The 18,728-nt window shown below is 43.3% G+C and overlaps 1 protein-coding gene across 3 annotated transcripts; it reads left to right on the top strand.

The window, feature by feature from the left end:
* The first annotated feature begins 5 nt into the window (after nt 1-5).
* On the top strand, nt 6-17,177 carry rpap1 (RNA polymerase II associated protein 1). Of its 3 annotated transcripts, XR_011178375.1 has the most exons (28): nt 6-59; nt 782-978; nt 1,129-1,277; nt 1,429-1,521; nt 1,729-1,915; nt 2,079-2,237; nt 2,343-2,561; nt 3,209-3,324; nt 3,501-3,599; nt 4,112-4,213; nt 4,302-4,469; nt 4,861-5,040; nt 5,120-5,254; nt 5,336-5,500; nt 5,819-5,976; nt 6,362-6,532; nt 6,675-6,870; nt 7,025-7,134; nt 7,300-7,495; nt 7,807-7,953; nt 8,331-8,473; nt 8,744-9,170; nt 10,029-10,147; nt 10,260-10,491; nt 10,599-10,775; nt 11,318-11,374; nt 11,914-12,148; nt 15,151-17,177. XR_011178375.1 is itself a non-coding variant. In XM_069152290.1 (27 exons), exons 2-27 carry the CDS (start codon nt 786-788, stop codon nt 12,061-12,063), a joined length of 4,248 nt encoding a protein of 1,415 aa, XP_069008391.1. In that variant the 5' UTR covers nt 6-59; nt 782-785; the 3' UTR covers nt 12,064-14,353. The 3 variants fall into 3 exon arrangements, 2 of the variants coding, with proteins under 2 accessions (XP_069008391.1, XP_069008392.1); XM_069152290.1 differs by lacking the exon at nt 15,151-17,177 and having other exon boundaries at nt 11,914-14,353; XM_069152291.1 differs by lacking the exons at nt 6-59; nt 15,151-17,177 and adding an exon at nt 238-309 and having other exon boundaries at nt 11,914-14,353.
* The last annotated feature ends 1,551 nt before the right edge of the window (nt 17,178-18,728 follow it).

Here is an 18,728-nt window from a genome sequence, read left to right as displayed (position 1 = left end):
CCGTGCGAAATGTTTAGTGTTGTGCGAATTCGTCCAGGAACCAGAGCACGCAACTGAAGGTTAGCTGGCGCAATTATCCAAACACTTCAAACGACACAAACAGACTTTAATAAATGACACCGTCTGGTAATGTTTTGAATAATTATATATTCTAGCGAATATAACTAAAGCTTTCAAGCTAACGTTCATTTTACGTAAACAGTGCGTCACATTCATCTGCGGCGCGTGTCGCATGTAAACTTAAAATGCACGTGAAAACGTAAAAGCCTCATCCAGCAAGGTGTGGAGGTTATATGTTAAATAGTTGAGGTTTGTCGCTTTCTGTTCTTTCTTACACTCTTGCATTATATTAGTTAGCAGTGAACATTAGCCGCACTAACCAAGTTTATCCTTTAAATAGTGGCGGATGTGAGATTATGTTGAATTCAAAAGTATATCCTGAAATTTACGATGGTCTCTTAATTTGTCAGATTATAACAGCAAAAACGCATTGTAATGAACCAGTTTGACAATTTGAATGAGTTTCGGTTAAAGTAGTCATCCGTCATTTGTCAGCAGGGCCGTAACATAGAGATGGTTGTGAGCACCCAGCAGCTTTGGGCCCCCTGAAACACCACCTTCACCTTTCACTCCAGTAGAAACGGTCTTGTTTCATGGTCTGTTTCTCATCGTGTAGTTTGACTTTAGACAGTTTTGGTTGGTTGTTGGAGATGTGATTTAAAATGTGAAAAGATTAAGATCCAGGCCAACAAATTTAACTCTTGCCTTTTGCGTCCTTTAGAGGGATGTTGCGGCGTCCCAAACCGACTGACTCGGAGGCCGACCTCCTGAGAGAGCAGAGGAGTTTTTTGACCTCTGGTGCTCCGTCTGCCGCCAACGTGGTCCGCCGTCCTGACAAGAGGAGAGGAGAGGCTGGAGAGGAAGAGGGCCACAGTGGGGAGAACGGAGAAAGCCGTCGGGATGTGGTCACCATCGAAGGTTAAAGACGAGCCTCTGATTACATTTACTTACTGACAACTTGTTTTCTTATGGACGCCGAAAAGACTCTTAACGATTTAAAGATGTGTGTAACATCTAACCGCTGTGTGGACCGTATGTTACTCAGTTACTCTACTTGGTTGAATTTAGATCTTCCGGACCAACTCCCCTCTTTGACACCAGCCCCTCCAAAGAAGTCTCGCTTCAAAGCCAGTCGTGTGACCTTTGAGGATGACGATCCCGAGGCAAAGCTGGACAGACACGACACTCACATCAGCGCTGTCCTCTCCAGGATCGTTGTAAGTGTAAAAATCAAATAAAGCTCATAGCTTCTTCTCTTGAAACTTGACCAGTCCACAGATGCAGCGCGTCGCAGCTCAAACTTTGCTCTCCAAAAGTGTCTTGTTTGGTTTGACATAAAGTTTATTTAACTCTGTTCTTTGCTCTCAGGAGAGAGACATCAGCTCTTCTCCAATATCTCTACCAGTATTTACAGGCTTGGCTTTTCCCAAAGTCCTGCACCGCTCAGAAACCAGCAGTCAGGTAAAATCAAGTCTTCTTATAAACAAGGCATATTTTATTATTGCAATGAACTGTGGATGTTTAATTAGATCTGTTAATCTTTATACGTAAACAGACATGACTGAAATATTTTCAAAAAGCTCCTACTTTTGGTATTTTTCCATAACTGTTCATATTGTTGCAGTAATTTACTTAAAATGATCCAGGTTATTTTCTCCTTGGCTGCAGGTACCGCTGTCATCAGTTGGAGGAAAGAGGAGCATCTTTGCTCGTCAGATTGCTGCTCAGAGACTGAAGGAGGGCAAGACGCCGTTACACGGTTCACCCGAAGATGCTCGCACTCCTGAACTCGGAGAGCAGAACCTCCCTGCAGAGACCGGCATGGATACAGATCAGTGCGATGCTGCAGGTGGTCGTAAGTAGGCCGCATTACAAATAACAGCTGATGTGGTTTTTTTTTAATCTGAGGATCATGTGAATTGTGTCCTGATTATTTGAAACAAAGTCATTTAACACCTGCTAATATTTTCGCCTCATCGTCTCCCGTCTTCTTCGCCACTCTGCCATTCTCCTTTCAGCTGGAGCCTCAGGTCCCATGTTGGTGTCCGGTCAGGGGCTCCAGGGCCCAAATGGCTCAGGAGAGACCATGAGGATCCACAAGGAGAACCAGGCCAAGCTCCAAGCAATGTCCCAGTCTGAGATACTGGAGGAGCAGAAGAAACTCTTTTCTCAGCTCGGTAAGCATGGATGCCCACAAGATAGTTGATTTAATTTACTGCAGCTTGAAATGATGACACGATCTGTTTTAAGTTTGTATCCAAACCGCTGAAATCTGCTTCCAGATCCTAGACTGGTGGAGTTTGTTAGATCTCGGAAAGCCCAGAGTGTCCTGTCATCTGCCTCCGCATCCAAAAGCAGCGAGGAACATCCTCCTCCTCAAAATGTGAGCAGAGACTCCTCCAGTGCTGCTATGTTGTTTCAGAAACCTCAAGAAGTGGAGATGGAAGGAGAGGAGGAGGAGGAGGAGGAGGAGGGACGACGACCACCACCTGCTGTGAAAGGTATGATTTGTTCCAAATAAATGCTCTTATCACTCCTCCTCTGCTGCTGACGCCACAGATAGAAAGAGATAGAGATAGAGATAGAGGCTTTAAAGCTGAGACCGTCCCATCAGTGGGACATTTTCGGGAAGAGTTCTGAAAAGTACAAAATGAGACCGAGTTTGTCGAGTCTTTCAGGGAGACTGTCACGCCTGCCTGTCCCTTTGTTCCCGCCTTCATCTGTCCTCCCGTCTGTCTCCATCTCATTTCTCTCTCTGCTCTCCTCCTCCTGAGAGAATACTCCCAAGTCTTAATGAATGTGTTGTTAATTGATCACACAGAGACAAGTCTTGCAGATTATTTATATCATTTCAATTTACAAAAAAAACTCCCAAATGAATAATGCTGTATGTGTCATTGTGCACCTTGATTTGTCGAGACGAGAGGATATCCTTGTTTTGAGTTGTGGATAAACGCTTCTGCTTCTTAAAAATCATCTTAAACCTTTGCAGCACATGCAGCTGTGTGTGGAGTCGTCATTTAGCTACAACAAATAATTAGGTGGTGTAAACAATCCTACGTTGTTGCTGAAGATACTTTTTTTTCTCCACTGTGTGTGTGTGTGTGTGTGTGTGTGTGTGTGTGTGTGTGTGTGTGTGTGAATCCAGAGGAGGATCTGCCAGTGAAGCCTCAGAAGGAGTGGGTCCACATGGACAAGCTGGAGCCGGAGAAGCTGGAGTGGATGAGAGACTTGCCTGCACCCAGAAGAAAAGGAACCAAGAAGGTAAGCGTGGATTTCAGAGCGCATCTGGTACTTTTTAATTAATTTTTCCTCGATTTTTATCCCAAGTAACAGATGATGGGTATTTTTTTTTATGTTGTTGGTGGTTGTTTTTTTTTTTGTAGAAAAGTGTTTTTTCTCAGTCAACCCATTGTGTGTTTTTGTGTGTGTCCTGATAGGCCATGCAGGCTCGTTTTGACTTTGCGGGGACTTTAGTTCCACCCACTGAGGACCTGCCGACCCACTTAGGCCTGCACCACCACGGAGAGGAGCCCGAGGTCAGTCAGTCCACACTGAGCCACAAAACAAAAAATATTTGTTCTCCCTTTAAGTCTTGAACGAGTGTGAGACTGTGACACAATTGATGTAACACCCACCGGTATGTTCTTTATTGATTTTGGTAAAACCATCTAAATACAAAGTCAGGTTCTCAGATTATTTATTATTTTTAGTGCCATTATTGTGGCAATTGCTCCCATCACGGCCCCTTTAGTTTCTGCTTTAGTTTTTGCTCACATCTGGTTTTGTGAATAAAACGTTGAAGTAATGTGAAAGCAGCAAGTGAGTATGTTTGTGGTTTGAACATAACCTGCACTCGTCCCAAATGTCCACTGAAACGTGGAGAGAATGTCGTGCCATGTTTTTTAAAGCGGCGTCGTGAGACTAAAAACCTAATTTTGGGTTCGACGCCGGACTGCTGTTTCTGCTCCGCTTCGCGCTGGACGACGGCGTGGAGGGAGTGATGTCTGCGACCGTGCAGGCACTCTTGACACTGATGATTCGTCCCCAGCGTGCAGGTTATTCCCTGCAGGAACTCTTCCTGCTGTCTCGGAGTCAGATCATCCAGCAGAGGAGTCTGGCTCTCGGCACGCTCGCCAACATCCTCTCGAAGGTACGTGAACTCACAGGGACACGGCGTCCCCACACGTATTTCCAGAAAAGCGTGCCTGTAGTCAGTGCTCGGGTGTGTTGTTTTGCAGGCTCGTGCTGGAGAGTTCCTCTCTGGTCTGAAAGGCAGCGTGACGTCTACGCTGCTCGACGCCGGACTGCTGTTTCTGCTCCGCTTCGCGCTGGACGACGGCGTGGAGGGAGTGATGTCTGCGACCGTGCAGGCACTCAGAGCACTCCTTGTGTGTGCAGAAGATGAGGTAAGATCACCCGAGTGTTACATCCACGTGCGATTCCATAATAGTTCCAAGAGTTAAATGTCGGCCCTTTTTTTCTGCCTTAATTGAGAACCTGTTGCTGCGCAGCTGCAAAGATATATATATATATATATATATATATATATATATATATATATTGAAAGAAAAACAAAACGAGTAGATTTCATACAAAAATGCACAACTTCATTAAGATTATTGCAAAGAAAGAAGAAAAGAGCCGTATCTCCAAAATCCTTATTTCAAAGTGTTTCTCGGAGGTGCAGTACGTAAACGACACGGTGATGACCCATCGTTGACAATAAACCACTTCATTTGAAGATGAATCACAGTGTCGAGTCTCTAAGCCTCTCCCTGGATTTGCTTCCCCTCCCAGGAATGTCTGGACTGCACCTTCTCCTGGTTTCGCGGCCTGTCCGCCTTCCCACTTCTGCCGTCTGCTCAAGAGGACGAGGACGAGGAGGACGAAGGGCTGGATGAAAGTTTGAGGGAGACGGCGAAGGAGAAGGAAGAGAGGAAGAGTGATCACGATGTGGCCAGGCAGGATGTTGTCAAGGTAAACAGGCGGAATTCATCATCACATCATATTCGTTGTCTCCGACTTCTACAGATTCTTCTCGTTGTGTGTGTTTCAGGGTCTGTTGAAGATGAAGCTGCTCCCAAGGCTACGCTACATCCTCGAGGTAGTCCGACCGTCAGCTCGGGCGGTTCAGGACGTCCTGGAGATCCTGACTCGTATCGCGAGACACTCGTCCTCGTCTGCCACACAGGTAAACAGCTGAAGTGACAAATGTATAAAAACACTCAATCGCCGAATCGCTATTTCACCGTTTTCTGTATTTCACTCTCAGGTGTTGGATTGTCCTCGCCTGATGGAGACAGTGATGTCCGAGTTCCTTCCTACTTCCTGGACATCTTCACGCCATTCTCAGTCTGTTTATGGACTCCCGTTGGCCAGCGCAATGAAGCTCTTAAGAGTTCTGGCCTCCTCTGGCAGACACGCCTGTGCCAGACTGGTAATAATTACAATCTTTTGGTAATGTTACAGATTCAGCTTTCAGAGATTATTGTTATCTTTTTATTTTATAATTGTTTTAGATAAGCATATATAAGTCTACTGTGGTGTGTGTGGATGGTATTTGTGCATACCATAAGTCCCTGGATCTTAATTTATATTCATGATTTATATTGTAAACTGTTTGTAGTCTATAAAACACAAAAGAGTTGAGTGATCCCACATTTAACACAAAAGTACTTCATATCTGTGTCCTCTGTTGAAAATCACTACTGTGCATGTTTTAATGCGCATCTTCTAATCTTCCTCTCCTCCCCAGTTGAACTCGTTGGGTGTGAGGGAGCGTTTGTCTTGTCTCCTGAGTGCTGAGCCCAGTGAGCTGCTGCTGGAGCCGCCCGAGGCCCTGAGGATCACCACCGAGGCCTACAGGCTGTGGGCGGCAGCAGCCGGCTACGGACAGGCCTGCAAACTGTACATGTAAGTTAACCCGCGGCAACGTTTGACCGCTGCGGGTAGAAAGATTCCTCAGCCGAATTTACCATCATTTCGTGAAGTTGTAATATAGGGGCCAGCTAGTTAAACAGACCGAAAGCATGTTTTTAAAAAAGTGAGACAATATACGTTAAAATACCTTATAATGAAAAGATTTATGTACAGTATGGTGAAACAAGGAGCAAGTAAGTAAGACGAGACGCTGATGCTGTTGTGTTGCGTCACGCCTCCAGATGGCAGCTTTACGCCGGCTTTGTTTGCTTCAGAGTTAGAAAATGTAATGAAGGGTTGTCTTTATTGGCAGTATTGTGGGATCTCTGTTTAAAACAGGCTTTTGATTGCTGTGCTGTGGCGTTTTTTTTCCCCCCAGAGACTTGTATCCTGCCTTAGTGAAGGCCTTGCAGGGTGTCCACACAGTTCTGCCGCCCTCAGATCCTCTGCTGCCGCTGCAGCTCCACCGGCTTCTGGCGCTGCTTTCTCTGCTCACACAAGTCACACACACTGCCGGGTGCCATCGGGAGCTACAGGCTGGGATGCTCAGGTACACATGAAACACTCAAGTGCACCGCTCACTGAACCATTCTGCTCCGGAAGACTGGCAGCGTGTCATGTTTGGCCGAAGGAAACAAACACTGTTGGTTGAATCCTCTGTGTCGGCATGTTTCTGTCTGTTTTTACTGCAGCTCTCAGGGAGAGGAGTGCCCCCCACCTCCTCCAGTGTCCTGGGGTCATGTCACGGGCTTGCAGGCATCCTTGTTGGGTCATTTGAAGGGCTTTGTCCAAAGCCTTGATATTCCGCTACAGAAAGACAGCGGCCTCACTCTGATACCAGCTTACCTGGTCTACCTGGAGGCTTACTACTATCAGCTCTCCAGACAGGTACTACCTCTGCCTTGTTCCTCTCACCTGTGCATGTGCAGATCACCGTATGCATCAGATTCACCGCGAAGCCCCACTTTTTGTTGTGAAATATCGGAGGAACTCACTATCTCCGGCTGTACGTCATCGATGTTAATGTAATGTGATCCTGCAGAGCTGTTTCAGGCCAATGGAGACTCTCGAAGAACTGGAGCTGCTGACATCAGAGGTTCTTCTTCCTCTGATGTCTCACAGTGTTGTACAAGGCCTCATTAAGAATCTCAAGTACGTCTGAGCCAGTCTGATGACTGTTCTTCTCTTTGATCAGATTAATGTCTACAAAATGAAAGCAGATGGCAGCTGTCCTTTTTTTTTTGTCCTTTTACGAGCTGCACCTTTAACAGCACAGTCTGAGAGATTTTGTTGTTGTTATTTTTTTTTTAATACCAGGTCCTCCTCAGTAGTGTGTAATGTCCAGCCTCGTCACCTGGGCCCAGAGACCACTCCCAACCTCCCAGGTTTGGCCTGTCCAGGATGGAGGGATCGTCCTGGGCCGGTTGTTCCCAGCTCCCCCTTCCCTCTTCTGACGGGACTGGCGCTCCTCTTGGAAACGATCACAGGGATCCATAAAGGTCTCAGCAGGAAGGTCGGTCTTCTTGTAAACTTGAAAATATGAGTCAGATTTGGAAAGTACCTTAGAGTATTTTATACAATGTGCTGGGAGACGGATAGGCAACCACCTGCCTTTTTATGAGGTGATTTTACTGTTCACTAATCAGTAAAATGTGTTGCGTCTGGTTGGAATTCAAACCTGCATCCTCTTGACATTTGGAGACGCGCGGCAGCTGATGATTGAGTCGAGTTACGTTTTGCTGCCATCTGTGGCTGCACATAAAAAAGAAAAACATATAATATAGCAACATTTTTAACTGTCTGATCCTCTGTCCCACTCGCTAGTTCAGCGGCCTCCTCCTGTCAGAGCCTGTGATTGGTTACCTGCGTAGCTGCAGTCAGGCTACACCCAACCTGTCTCACACCAGGGCTTGGCTTCTCCGTCATGAACACCACCTCATCTACCTGCTGCTTCAGCTGTCGCACAGACTGGTACGTTCCAACCTGATTTAAACCCACAACACTTTAGCAGAAACATAATTTTACCTTTATTCTTTCAGATTGTGGAAGTTTTTGTCCTAAATCAAACTTGAAGAATCCCCCTTCTCCCAGTAATGTCAGGTTACATGTCCGTTACTTTAGTTTATAGTTTTATTCAAGCTAGTTTAATCATATAGGTCCTGCATGAAGAAAGTGTCAGTCGGTGCAGGTCGGCATGAACTTTGTCTTTGCAGGTTTTTGGACAGTTTGTTTACAATATCAGGTTTCATCTGTGATGAACTGTTATTTATTGATTTCTGTAATAAAGCAGTTTTTCACCAAACCATTTTTTTTGTTGAAACTTTGTTCTCTTTTTTTACTTTTCGCAGGTTCCCATTGAGCCACAAGTGGCAAAACATGCCTCCCTTTACCACCTGGTGGCGCTAGTTCTTCTGCCCTGGTTGTTGCCCGGCAGTGAGTACCTGGCACACGAACTGCTCTCCACCATTATCTTCAGCAAGGACTTCATATCGTAAGTTTACTTTTATTTTACTGAGTTTAATCTGGGATTAAGTGACATTAAATCACTGAACAATCAGCCAGAAGGACTAAAATCTTATTCTGACTTCATGTTTTGTTCACTACATATAATTTAATTTAATAAATTACATTATATTCCAAAGGGCATTTCTTTGGAATTGGATCAAATTAATAAATTATCCCGTTTCCTCCGAAACTGATGATGCTCTTTACCCTTTTATTAAATCATCAGTCTGTTTATGTCTCTTTGTTTGGCTTCCAGAGAGGGACACAGCGGAGGACCTGAAGCTGTAGAGCTCGGGGAGCTGAAGCTTCACGAGGAAACCCCAGATCACACCTCTCTCCAGACTGTCGGCGCTCTCCTGAGAGAGGCCTGCATCCAGCTGCCGTCCATACGAGGCTGCTTCCTCACTCACCTGGCCCACCTGGAGTCGTCGGTGCTGGCGTCGCGAGATGCTCTCCTGGGCCGCGGCCCGTGGATCAACTCCCACCTCCTCCCGGAGCTCACCGGCCCCACCCTGCCATCTGACTGGCCTTTCCTCCCGCTCGTCAGCCTGTACGAGCGAACGGGGGTGTCCGATGGCGGAGGGCTGGCCGTGGAGGAGCTTCCACAGGGGGCGCTGCAGGCAGTGACCCACTGTCTGCAGTGGCTGCTGCTGCTGGAGGTTTGGAGGGAAGAATCTTTAAAGGTAAAAAAAAACAAAAAACAGGTCAAGTCAGATTCATTTTTATAACCAAACATCACAAATTTGCTTCAGAGTGCTTTTGAGTCCAAATTTCCTACTAATGATCGATTTAAAAAAAACAAAACACACACAACCATCCAACAAGCTTCATTTTTATTTTACTTCTGGCTGTAAAAAAAACCCCACTGTTCCTAAACTGAGAACATATGGTTCAAACAGACATCGACCACATTTTAGTGGCACATCAAGCTTATTTTGAGATGAAATGAGTCATAGAGCTGCAGCATGGATCAGGTCTGTCTTTGTGAGCGTGAGCAGGATTTCTGGAGCTGAACATCAAACTCCTGCATCTTCCTGGGAGATAAAAAAAATTCTTATCACCAATAATATTAATCTGACCCACCAGATTTCCTCCCTTTAGAACCTCGACAAACTCTCTTAAAGAAGTTTAACTGATAGTAGATTTTGTGGGGTTGATGCATCAAATAAAATAGTAAAATATATATCACATCAACATAGTGAAGCACAATAACAGTTAAAGCTGAAACCATTAATTGATTAATTTGATAATTATATAATAACGCTATGATCTTTACTATTTTGCCTTTACTGGGCACCAGTCTATACTATAATGCAACAGATCTCTATCTGAACGACTGTACGTTTAAAAAGGCTCGCTGGCGCCCCCTAAAATGAGTTCTCAAGGCTGCTCTCCCCGACATGAACGAAACTCGGTGGACACACCTTAATCTAACAAAAAAAGTATTTTGGCACCATGTGTCAACAGTATTGGTCCTCTGATGCAATGACATCCCCTGTCGGGTAAAATGACATTTCTTTCTGTACGTTGTCGCCCTGTAGGTGATCCCTCTGGTCGCCAAGCTCGCCCGCCTGTCCTGTGTCTTCCTGTCTTCCAGTGACCTGTTCCTGGAGAGACCTGTTCAGAAGCTGACCTGGGGTCTGTTCAGACTGCTGACCAGGTCTGGTATAACTTGTAAAATATTGAATCCTCTTGCCCTTCTATCTAAATATCAACTGAGAAGCTCAAACAGGCGGCGAGGATCCCGATAAATGACCGGTCTCCATTTCCAGGGGCTCCAGGCTGGACTCTCTGGACCTGAGCGTGCCTCCTCCAGGTCTAGCCTCCTTCCAGGACCTGTATTCAGCCCTCTTGGCCCAGTATGAAGCCGTGTCTTTCGGAGACCGGTTGTTTGGCTGCTGGGTCCTCCTGCCCCTGCAGAGGAGGTACAGCGTCACCATGAGGCTGGCAGTGTTTGGAGAACATGTGGGGATGCTGAGGTCCCTGGGGGTCACTCTGCAGCAGGTACTGAAGATGGTGCTTTTAATTTAAGTGTGAAGTTATCTGTTGAATACAATCAATATCTGGCTCCTAACATGAGTCTTTTTTATTGTCCCTCTTTCCATGTGAAGCTGTCCATCCCTATCGAACGGTTCACCTCCCCACCTGAAGACTCCCTCCCTCTCCTCCGTCTCTACTTCCGCTCTTTGGTGAAGGCGACTCTGAAGTCGTCTTGGTGTCCCGTCTTATATCTTGTCGCCTTGTCTCACGTTAACTCCTTCATCTTCTCTCAGGATGCTGCAGCACAGGTACAACATAGCTGAGTGTGTTCTATATTTTTGAGGGAAAAAAAAAAAATCTTCGTTGGATGATTGTTCTGGTTATCTGTTATCTGTTGAAGATTATGCTTTGTGGTATTTTTATTCAGCCATAGTGAAAGTGAAATGTGTAACGATGGACCAAATCCAGAGGGTGCAGCAGCTGCACTGACTGGGAGGCTGGATTTGTGGGAAGTCCTCTGTGATTTTTACGGGGATTTATGCACATTTTCTGCATCAAATATGAGCTCTTTGGACGCAAAGTCTTTAAGATTTTATGAGTTTATAAAATCAGGCCTCGTGTTATTGAGTAACTGTCTGATAGAGCAGCCTTCGGAACCTTTGTAAAGTCATGGTATGCATCTGTGAAGGTTTTGGGATCGACATCCGAGAATAAGAAACTCTTTCGCCAACTTAAAGTTATTAACTCAGCTGACAAAGGCATTGAAGCTGTTCTTATATGCAGGTGAAACACTGCGTCAGTACTACACATGAGCAGAGCTTTGATCTTTAATCCCCTTTTCCTTTCCCAGGAGGTAGAAACGGCTCGACACAGTATGTTGAGGAAAATCTACTACCTGACGGATGAGGTACTCCTCTGCTTTTTACATGCGCTGCCTGTTTCCATCTCCCTCCTTCCCCCTCCCTCTGCCCCTCCCTCCCCCTCCCTCTCGCTCTCTGATCTTTCAATGCTGCAAGGGAGGGGGTGTTATTGATGACCCACTCTTCCTCTGGCCTCTCCTGTTTCTGGGGATGTCTTCCACATTACTGATGAACCAGTCTCTCCAGGAAATCATAAACTTGTGATAATAAATGCAAATTCAAGCAACCTCTGCAATATTCGAGATACTGCAGTTAATATGCCCAGTTTTTGAAGAAATAACTGCCAAAGTACCGAGCCATAGTTTTATTTGCAATATTTAAATTTCAGTTTTGGTTTCAGTTATGAAACAAACCTCAAATGACCATCTGTGCAATCTGTCTCCAGGAAAGAAAAACAGATAAATCCATATTAAAGGAAAGCTCCACGGTTTCCTCTTTTTTTCTTTTCTATAAAACCTTTTTGAGAGACAACAAAGTATCTGAATAACTACATTTCGTGCAATGACTCTCATCATCTCATTTCCAGGTGTTGAGGAACCACTTGCTGCTCTTCCGTGTCCCTCAACAGCACTTGCAGCTCGGCTTCGAGACCTACGAGCAGCTGCCTCCCATCAGGGCGAAGCGTTTGGGGAGTGTCTTGGGACTGCAGGACGGCAGCGATGACAAAGGAGACTGAAATAAAGTCAGCAGAGGAGGGACAGTACGAGACTGTTAGAAGAGGTGAAAAAGAAAGATGGTGCGAGTCAGCAGTGGAAGACACGGTGAGAGATTCATTTCAAACTCTTCAGGTCAAATCAGGAGGACCAAGAGACAACATGGGTGTAAAAAAAAAAAAAAATGTCTGTAGTCTTAAAGGAAACCAAGCCTGAAGTGGACTCAGTTTTTAGCACTTATTTTAGCCAGCTCAGATCATTTTACAGAATCTGGTTTTGTCACTGGAAATGCTCCGAAAGTCTGTTTAGTGACAGCCAAAGGTTAAATAGAAGTGCTAAAAAAAAAAATGAAGTGCAGATGTAGCGTGGCACCGATCCGACAGCCCTCCTCTCGTTGCTCCATGCGACTCCCGAATTACTGCGTGTTTCTCATGCTTGAAAAACAGCCCAGGACAGTTCTTGGCATCTGAGAGGGAAGACCTACGTCCTACTTAAGAAGTGCCTGCAATGGTCGCTTTTTTTGTGTGTGAATAAAACATGAATCACATGATGATGATTATGATGATGATAACAAGGAACCTTTTGGTTTTCTATTATATCCCTTAAACATTACTTCACCTATGAGTTTGACTGACAGACACAAAAATGGGGTTTAAAAAGCAGCAAACGAGTTAATCTGGGTCTCTTGGAACAATTCAGATAAACAGTGCAATGTTCCATCTCATTGTTGTTGATCAATAACTCTATCATGAAAGTCCTTTTCTGACAAAGGCTCCATTATTTTTCCGCTGAAACTGCTGCCACGGTTAAATCCGATGTGGAAAATGCCCGAGGGCCCCGTGTGTTTCCTCAACATGTTCGAGGTTAATTATGTTGTGGGAATCAATCACAATCAACTCCACAACATCAACAACTGAGAAGTTAAATCTACCCACTTCTTACCTTTTTATGTGTAACTGGAGGAGGTGAGTTTTGTTTTACTTCTGTGATAAAATACGTTCACAAGAAAATCTTGAAAATCCAGTTTTGCTAATTTTCTGCATGCAAAATTGTCTGAACGTAATAATTCTGTTATACAATAATATAAATCTGTGTTTCATATGTTAAGCAATACGAACCCCATCTCTAAAACTTTTTACTGACAGTGTTGTAAATCAGGGAATAACTACTATTTTAATTGTCGCTTGATCTGTTGATAATTTTCTTGAAAAATCGATCAGCCGTTTAATTTTTAAAATGTCAGAAAGTGGTGAAGTTGACTATTGTTTCCCAAAGTGCGGCCGATAAAGTCCTGTTTTGTCCCGAACGACAGACCTCAACCGAAATATGTTCAATTTATTATTATGGATGATTAAAGGAATCAGAAAACATTCACATTTAAGAAGCTGGAGTCAGAGAATTCTTTTCCATTAAGATATGAGCCAGTTATGAGCTAGATATGAGCCAGATATGGGCCAGATATGAGCCAGATATGGGCCAGATATGGGCCAGATATGAGCCAGATATGAGCCAGATATGAGCCAGATATGAGCCAGATATGAGCCAGATATGAGCCAGATATGGGCCAGATATGAGCCAGATATGAGCCAGATATGAGCCAGATATGAGCCAGATATGGGCCTGGAGAGGTGTTTTGAGTGACATTTGCTTTTCCAAGAGGCTGAATGTCACTCTCCAAAACTGATAAAGGCGCATCGAGCCACGAGCAACCACGTGGGTTTTCTCAACTTATTGTAAAGTACATATATCCACTCATATAACCGACATCTCTACCTCCTATACATATATCTTACTCATGCTGGACATGTGATTGGTTGCATGAAGTCTCAGGACCAGATCTATGGGAAAACAACATGTTATCTTCTACTTCTGGAGGTGGTGGCTCGTATCTTTGTTATCTTATCCTGTCGCATGGCAACGAGAAATACACATGATGAAATAAGTTGAATTGCACATAATGCCCTTACAGCACCTTGTTCAGAGGTACAGACTCTTGCACAGACAAAGCAGGGGGACTAGCATGGCCCTGAATAACCTCGTAAAACATGAATTTGTGTATGAATCCCCGCCAATAGGCTATAAATGAGGTGGAACCGCAACTGGATGCTTTGTTTGCATACTGTGCCAATACATTGGAAATAACAGGACTAAGGAAAACTAATAAAACAGTTTGAGGCCAATAAATTATACCTGTTTGAGTTCAGCTGGACTTTGAATGATCGATTTAAAAAAAAAAAAAAAAAAGTTTTTGGAGGGAAGAATTTTTAAAGGTAAAAAAAACCAGGTCAAATCAGATTCATTTTTATAACCAAACATCACAAATTTGCTTCAGAGTGCTTTTGAGTCCAAATTTCCTACTAATGATCGATTTAAAAAAACAAAACACACACAACCATCCAACAAGCTTCATTTTTATTTTACTTCTGGCTGTAAAAAAAACCCCACTGTTCCTAAACTGAGAACATATGGTTCAAACAGACATCGACCACATTTTAGCGGCACATCAAGCTTATTTTGAGATGACATGAGTCATAGAGCTGCAGCATGGATCAGGTCTGTCTTTGTGAGCGTGAGCAGGATTTCTGGAGCTGAACATCAAACTCCTGCATCTTCCCGGGAGATAACAAATTCTTATCACCAATAATATTAATCTGACACACCAGATTTTCACTTCACGTGTAAGAACTTGATGTCATGCTGCTCATTTCTTCCTTTCTTCGTCTCGATAATCTTCACTGACCTGATTTGTTTTTAAAGGATCGTGTTTTGACAAAAAGTCCATTGAGTTCATCGGCCGCTCTTGATTCTTGTTAGCGGTGAAATTTGATGCTATGTGATTAGACGGTGACCGACAATGGCACCTCCTGTGGCTACTAATCCTGGTCACACGGTTCACTCCACATCTGGTCGGAGTTTGGTCTCATTTTGTGGGGACGAAGCGAGGAATCCGTGAACAGCCCCACTTAAGTTCAAAATTAAGTTATCTTGAGGGAAACTACACTTCGACTTGATCATAAAATGTCCAATCTGTAAAATTTCATCATCTCCGATGAATCAGTCTTTGTTTTCTTGCAGCTTCTAAACTGAGCTCTTATGATGTTGTTTTTTAGATCCAGCTGCTGCCATAACAGACCAGCCCAACAGGGCTATCACTGCCTTATATTCCCCTCTGTGATGACTGCATTGGATGATGTATGAACATGTGCTGGAACCTGGTCCATTGCTGGAAGATGAAATGCATTGGCACTCGTTCAATGCTGTAAAAGCATGATTTAAAGCTTTTAAAAATTAAATATTAAAAGAACAGTTTGACATTTTGGGAAATATTCCCATTTCCTTTCATGCGGACCTCAGACATTGAATACCATTCACGGTAAATATGTAATAATAACATCCAGCAGCTGGTTAGCTCGTTAACATATTTCTGTTTAATCATGTTTTTGCTCGCTGCGGTAACAACTCTCCAGGAACTTACTGCTCCCGGCCATCTTTAGGAATAGTCTGCTACCATTTGACCAGTGGTTTGGAACAAAAGCCTCTGTAAATCCATGAACTGATGTTTTCACTTGTTGTTTAAATAGGATAAGAAGTGTTAATTAGGGAGATTTAGCGGTGCTCGTGGGTGATTTTTTTTTTTTTTTCAACTTTAAATGCAGCCAGACTGGCTGATTTACTCTCTTCACAGTTTTTATACTCAGCCAAGATGACTTGCAGCTCACATACACTGCAAAAGAAGGACAGAAGAAAAGTCTTGAACCAGGAATATTTTTCATTGCTGAGAGAAAGGTTTAGTGTTGCACTCCTCCAGTAAATGCTCCAGTACTCTCTTCTGGTTGACAGCACGGCAAAACACTGTAGGGCCTCAATTATACTGCAATTTATGGAGTGTAATTGCCATCTTAATCTCCTGCCAGCCAATAAAGCGTTTTAGGGTTTTTAAGATGGGATATTAAACCCAGAATTACTTCCACACTCCAGCTTCCCTCCTCTGATTCTTCCTCCTTAAACTAAACAACACAGGAAATTAAGAAGAATCTATTAAGAGGAAGCTATACGACTGAGTTGGCTTGACTGAAGAGGCTGAATCATTCGCAAATTATTGTCTGCTTGCTTTTTAATTATTTCCTAAAGTCCTGCTTTAAAAGCAGCCAGCAGATACAATCCAGGAAATAAAATTAATCTGGATTCAGTGGAGCACATCACGCTGGCAGGAACCCAGGCTCAGGCATGGCAGGGTTTCCAGTTCACCCAATATTCTTTCTTTGACCAGTTCCCTGCAAATGAAATAGTTTATTAGTAATCTATATCTAAAATGTATTCTGTGAACGTATTTTTGATACCACATCCGTGGATACCTGAAGCAACATGAAGCAGAAACAGCACACATCTTCAAACATGGTCAAATAATTTACATTTTCAGATTATAATTCTGTGTTCACTGTAAGAAAAATGAATTGTTAAAACCAAGCTGTTCTTCAAAGACAGCCATTGATTTCATCAGTGTGCCGCTGCCCCTTCATGAACTCTTTTGAGTTATAACAATCAGGATGAGAGCAGTGCACCACCTCCCACAGGATCTCCACGAACATGCTGATTCAAAGAAAACTTCCGCCAAGGTCGGTAATCTTGTCATCTCTCGTTTAATCGGTCATATATGGTTTTAACGTGACTGCAAAGCATAGAGTTCAATAATGAAAAACACTGTTCCTCCAAAAGTGGTGTGATGTTGGAAACAATCCATATTTGGATGCCTATTATTTCTGACCGCTTTGCTTCTTACTGTGTTTGTAGGATATTAAAATGTGTATTCATAAATGATGACCCCCTTCAACTCATTGTAATATTATTCACGGTATTTTTCTCTCTTTTGACGTCAAATAAAATGAGCTTCAAAGGTGAATAATAACACGGTCTAATGTTGTGTGTAGCTCAGCTCATTGGCTTCGGTATCACTTCCAGTGCATCTTCAAAAGTGTGAAGGCAAAGCACGTTGTGTTCAACACGCTAAGAGCAAAAACTATAAAACAAGTGTGACAGAAACTGACATCACTGAATAAATGATGACGGAAATACAGGTAGACCAAAGTTACTTTTTTTTTTTTTCTTTTTTTTTTACAGTTCTTTTGATTTGAGGAGATTGTCGGTGTCTTTACAGGTATCCGTGGTGATGAAAAAATGAAGCCAACTGATGATCCACTGACTTTTCATCCTGCACCATCGACGGGGTCAAAGTTTCACTTATCCGTTTGATTTATGAGTAAATACATAAAAAAAACTTACTGGCATTCCTATCAGCTAGCCTGTCAACTACTTTCTGTTTTTTTTTTTTTCGAACTAGCAAATACCAGCATGCTTAAACACGAACGTAGTAAACCTTACACTGGTTAAATATCAACATCAATCATTGTGTGGTTTGTTGGCGTTTAGGTGAAAACACTACCCAGCACTACTTGGGTTAAATTCTGATGGGCATGTGTCACTATTTTTATAGACCAGATGAATTATGAAACACCTATAATTACATTGATTGTTAATAAAATATAATAACAGCCCTGATTTGGCAGGAGAGGAAGAGTCTTGCGTCACCCTGCGGTTAGTGAATTGGGTTTGCATTTTGGACGAACAGCTTGAATTTTGATCATGACAACAATAAGCTCAACTCGCTTAAACTTCCTGAAAATCCCCTTCAGACAGATTCTAAAGATTCAGAAAGCGTCATGAATCGTGATCAGAGATCTTTGAAGAATGTGACACATTTAGAGTCTTGTTTATTCTCGGGAGAGAAAATCCGGACTGTAATTGTCCCATCTCGCCAGGAAGAGATGCTGTTCGGACAGCTGTCACTCTCTCCTCTTTCTCTGCTCCAACTTTCCAAAGACTGAGACATGCGGGGACTTAAGTGGACTAAATTAATGTCACCGGGTCCTAATGCCATTAGGTGCTGTTCTAATTCACTGAAACTGATTATATTAGAGAGAAGACATGATGCTCTCACGATGTCCCATGAACAAAGCCTGCCTTCAGGCCACGGCTACTCCTGCGGCGGATAGAAAATCACAAAGACAGCAACAGGAATAGCAGAGGACACTGAATGCAAATGTGACTTAACAAAGCAGAAAGCTTGTGTATGATAGCACTGGCGGGTAATTCATAAAAAGCTCAGTTTCAAAAGCTCAATTTGCATTTAACTGTGCAAATTGACAGGATTTATGAAAAATACAGAGCTTCACTGGATATAGCGAATATCAGTGTCTGCAAAAGAAAAAGAAGACATGAATATTTTTTTTTCTAATTCTGAGGAGGTGGTTTGTTCATTAGGATGTGAATGTATTACAAACTTCTAAAGGGCCAGTAGCCCGCTCTCCCTGGGTACATCCTTAAGAAAAAGCAGAAAGAAAGAGGACATAAGATTTCAATAAGTATATATGTCTATATTTATTCATGAAATTGTTTTCCTCCAAAATGTGACCACATGGAAACAGACACTCAAATTACATCATCTGCTGGTTTCCTGTTCAAAGCAGAACACAAACTCGCTGCTGTGTGTTTCCGTCAGGTTTGTGCATCTCATCTTGTTCTTGTCCACTGTTTCTCTCTTCGTCTGTAGTTTGGTAAGTATTAAATATTTATCGTCCATCTAACGAAGGCCAGACTGAATCCCAGGGTGAAAAGGATAAAGAGTGGGGTT

This window comes from Embiotoca jacksoni, unplaced genomic scaffold (assembly GCF_022577435.1).
Source record: "Embiotoca jacksoni isolate LCO1_2020_lvr unplaced genomic scaffold, fEmbJac1.0.p SCAF_18, whole genome shotgun sequence".
Taxonomy (NCBI): domain Eukaryota; kingdom Metazoa; phylum Chordata; class Actinopteri; family Embiotocidae; genus Embiotoca; species Embiotoca jacksoni.
The sequence above is the reverse complement of the archived record's forward strand: the minus strand, read 5'-3'. Positions and strand labels throughout refer to the sequence as shown.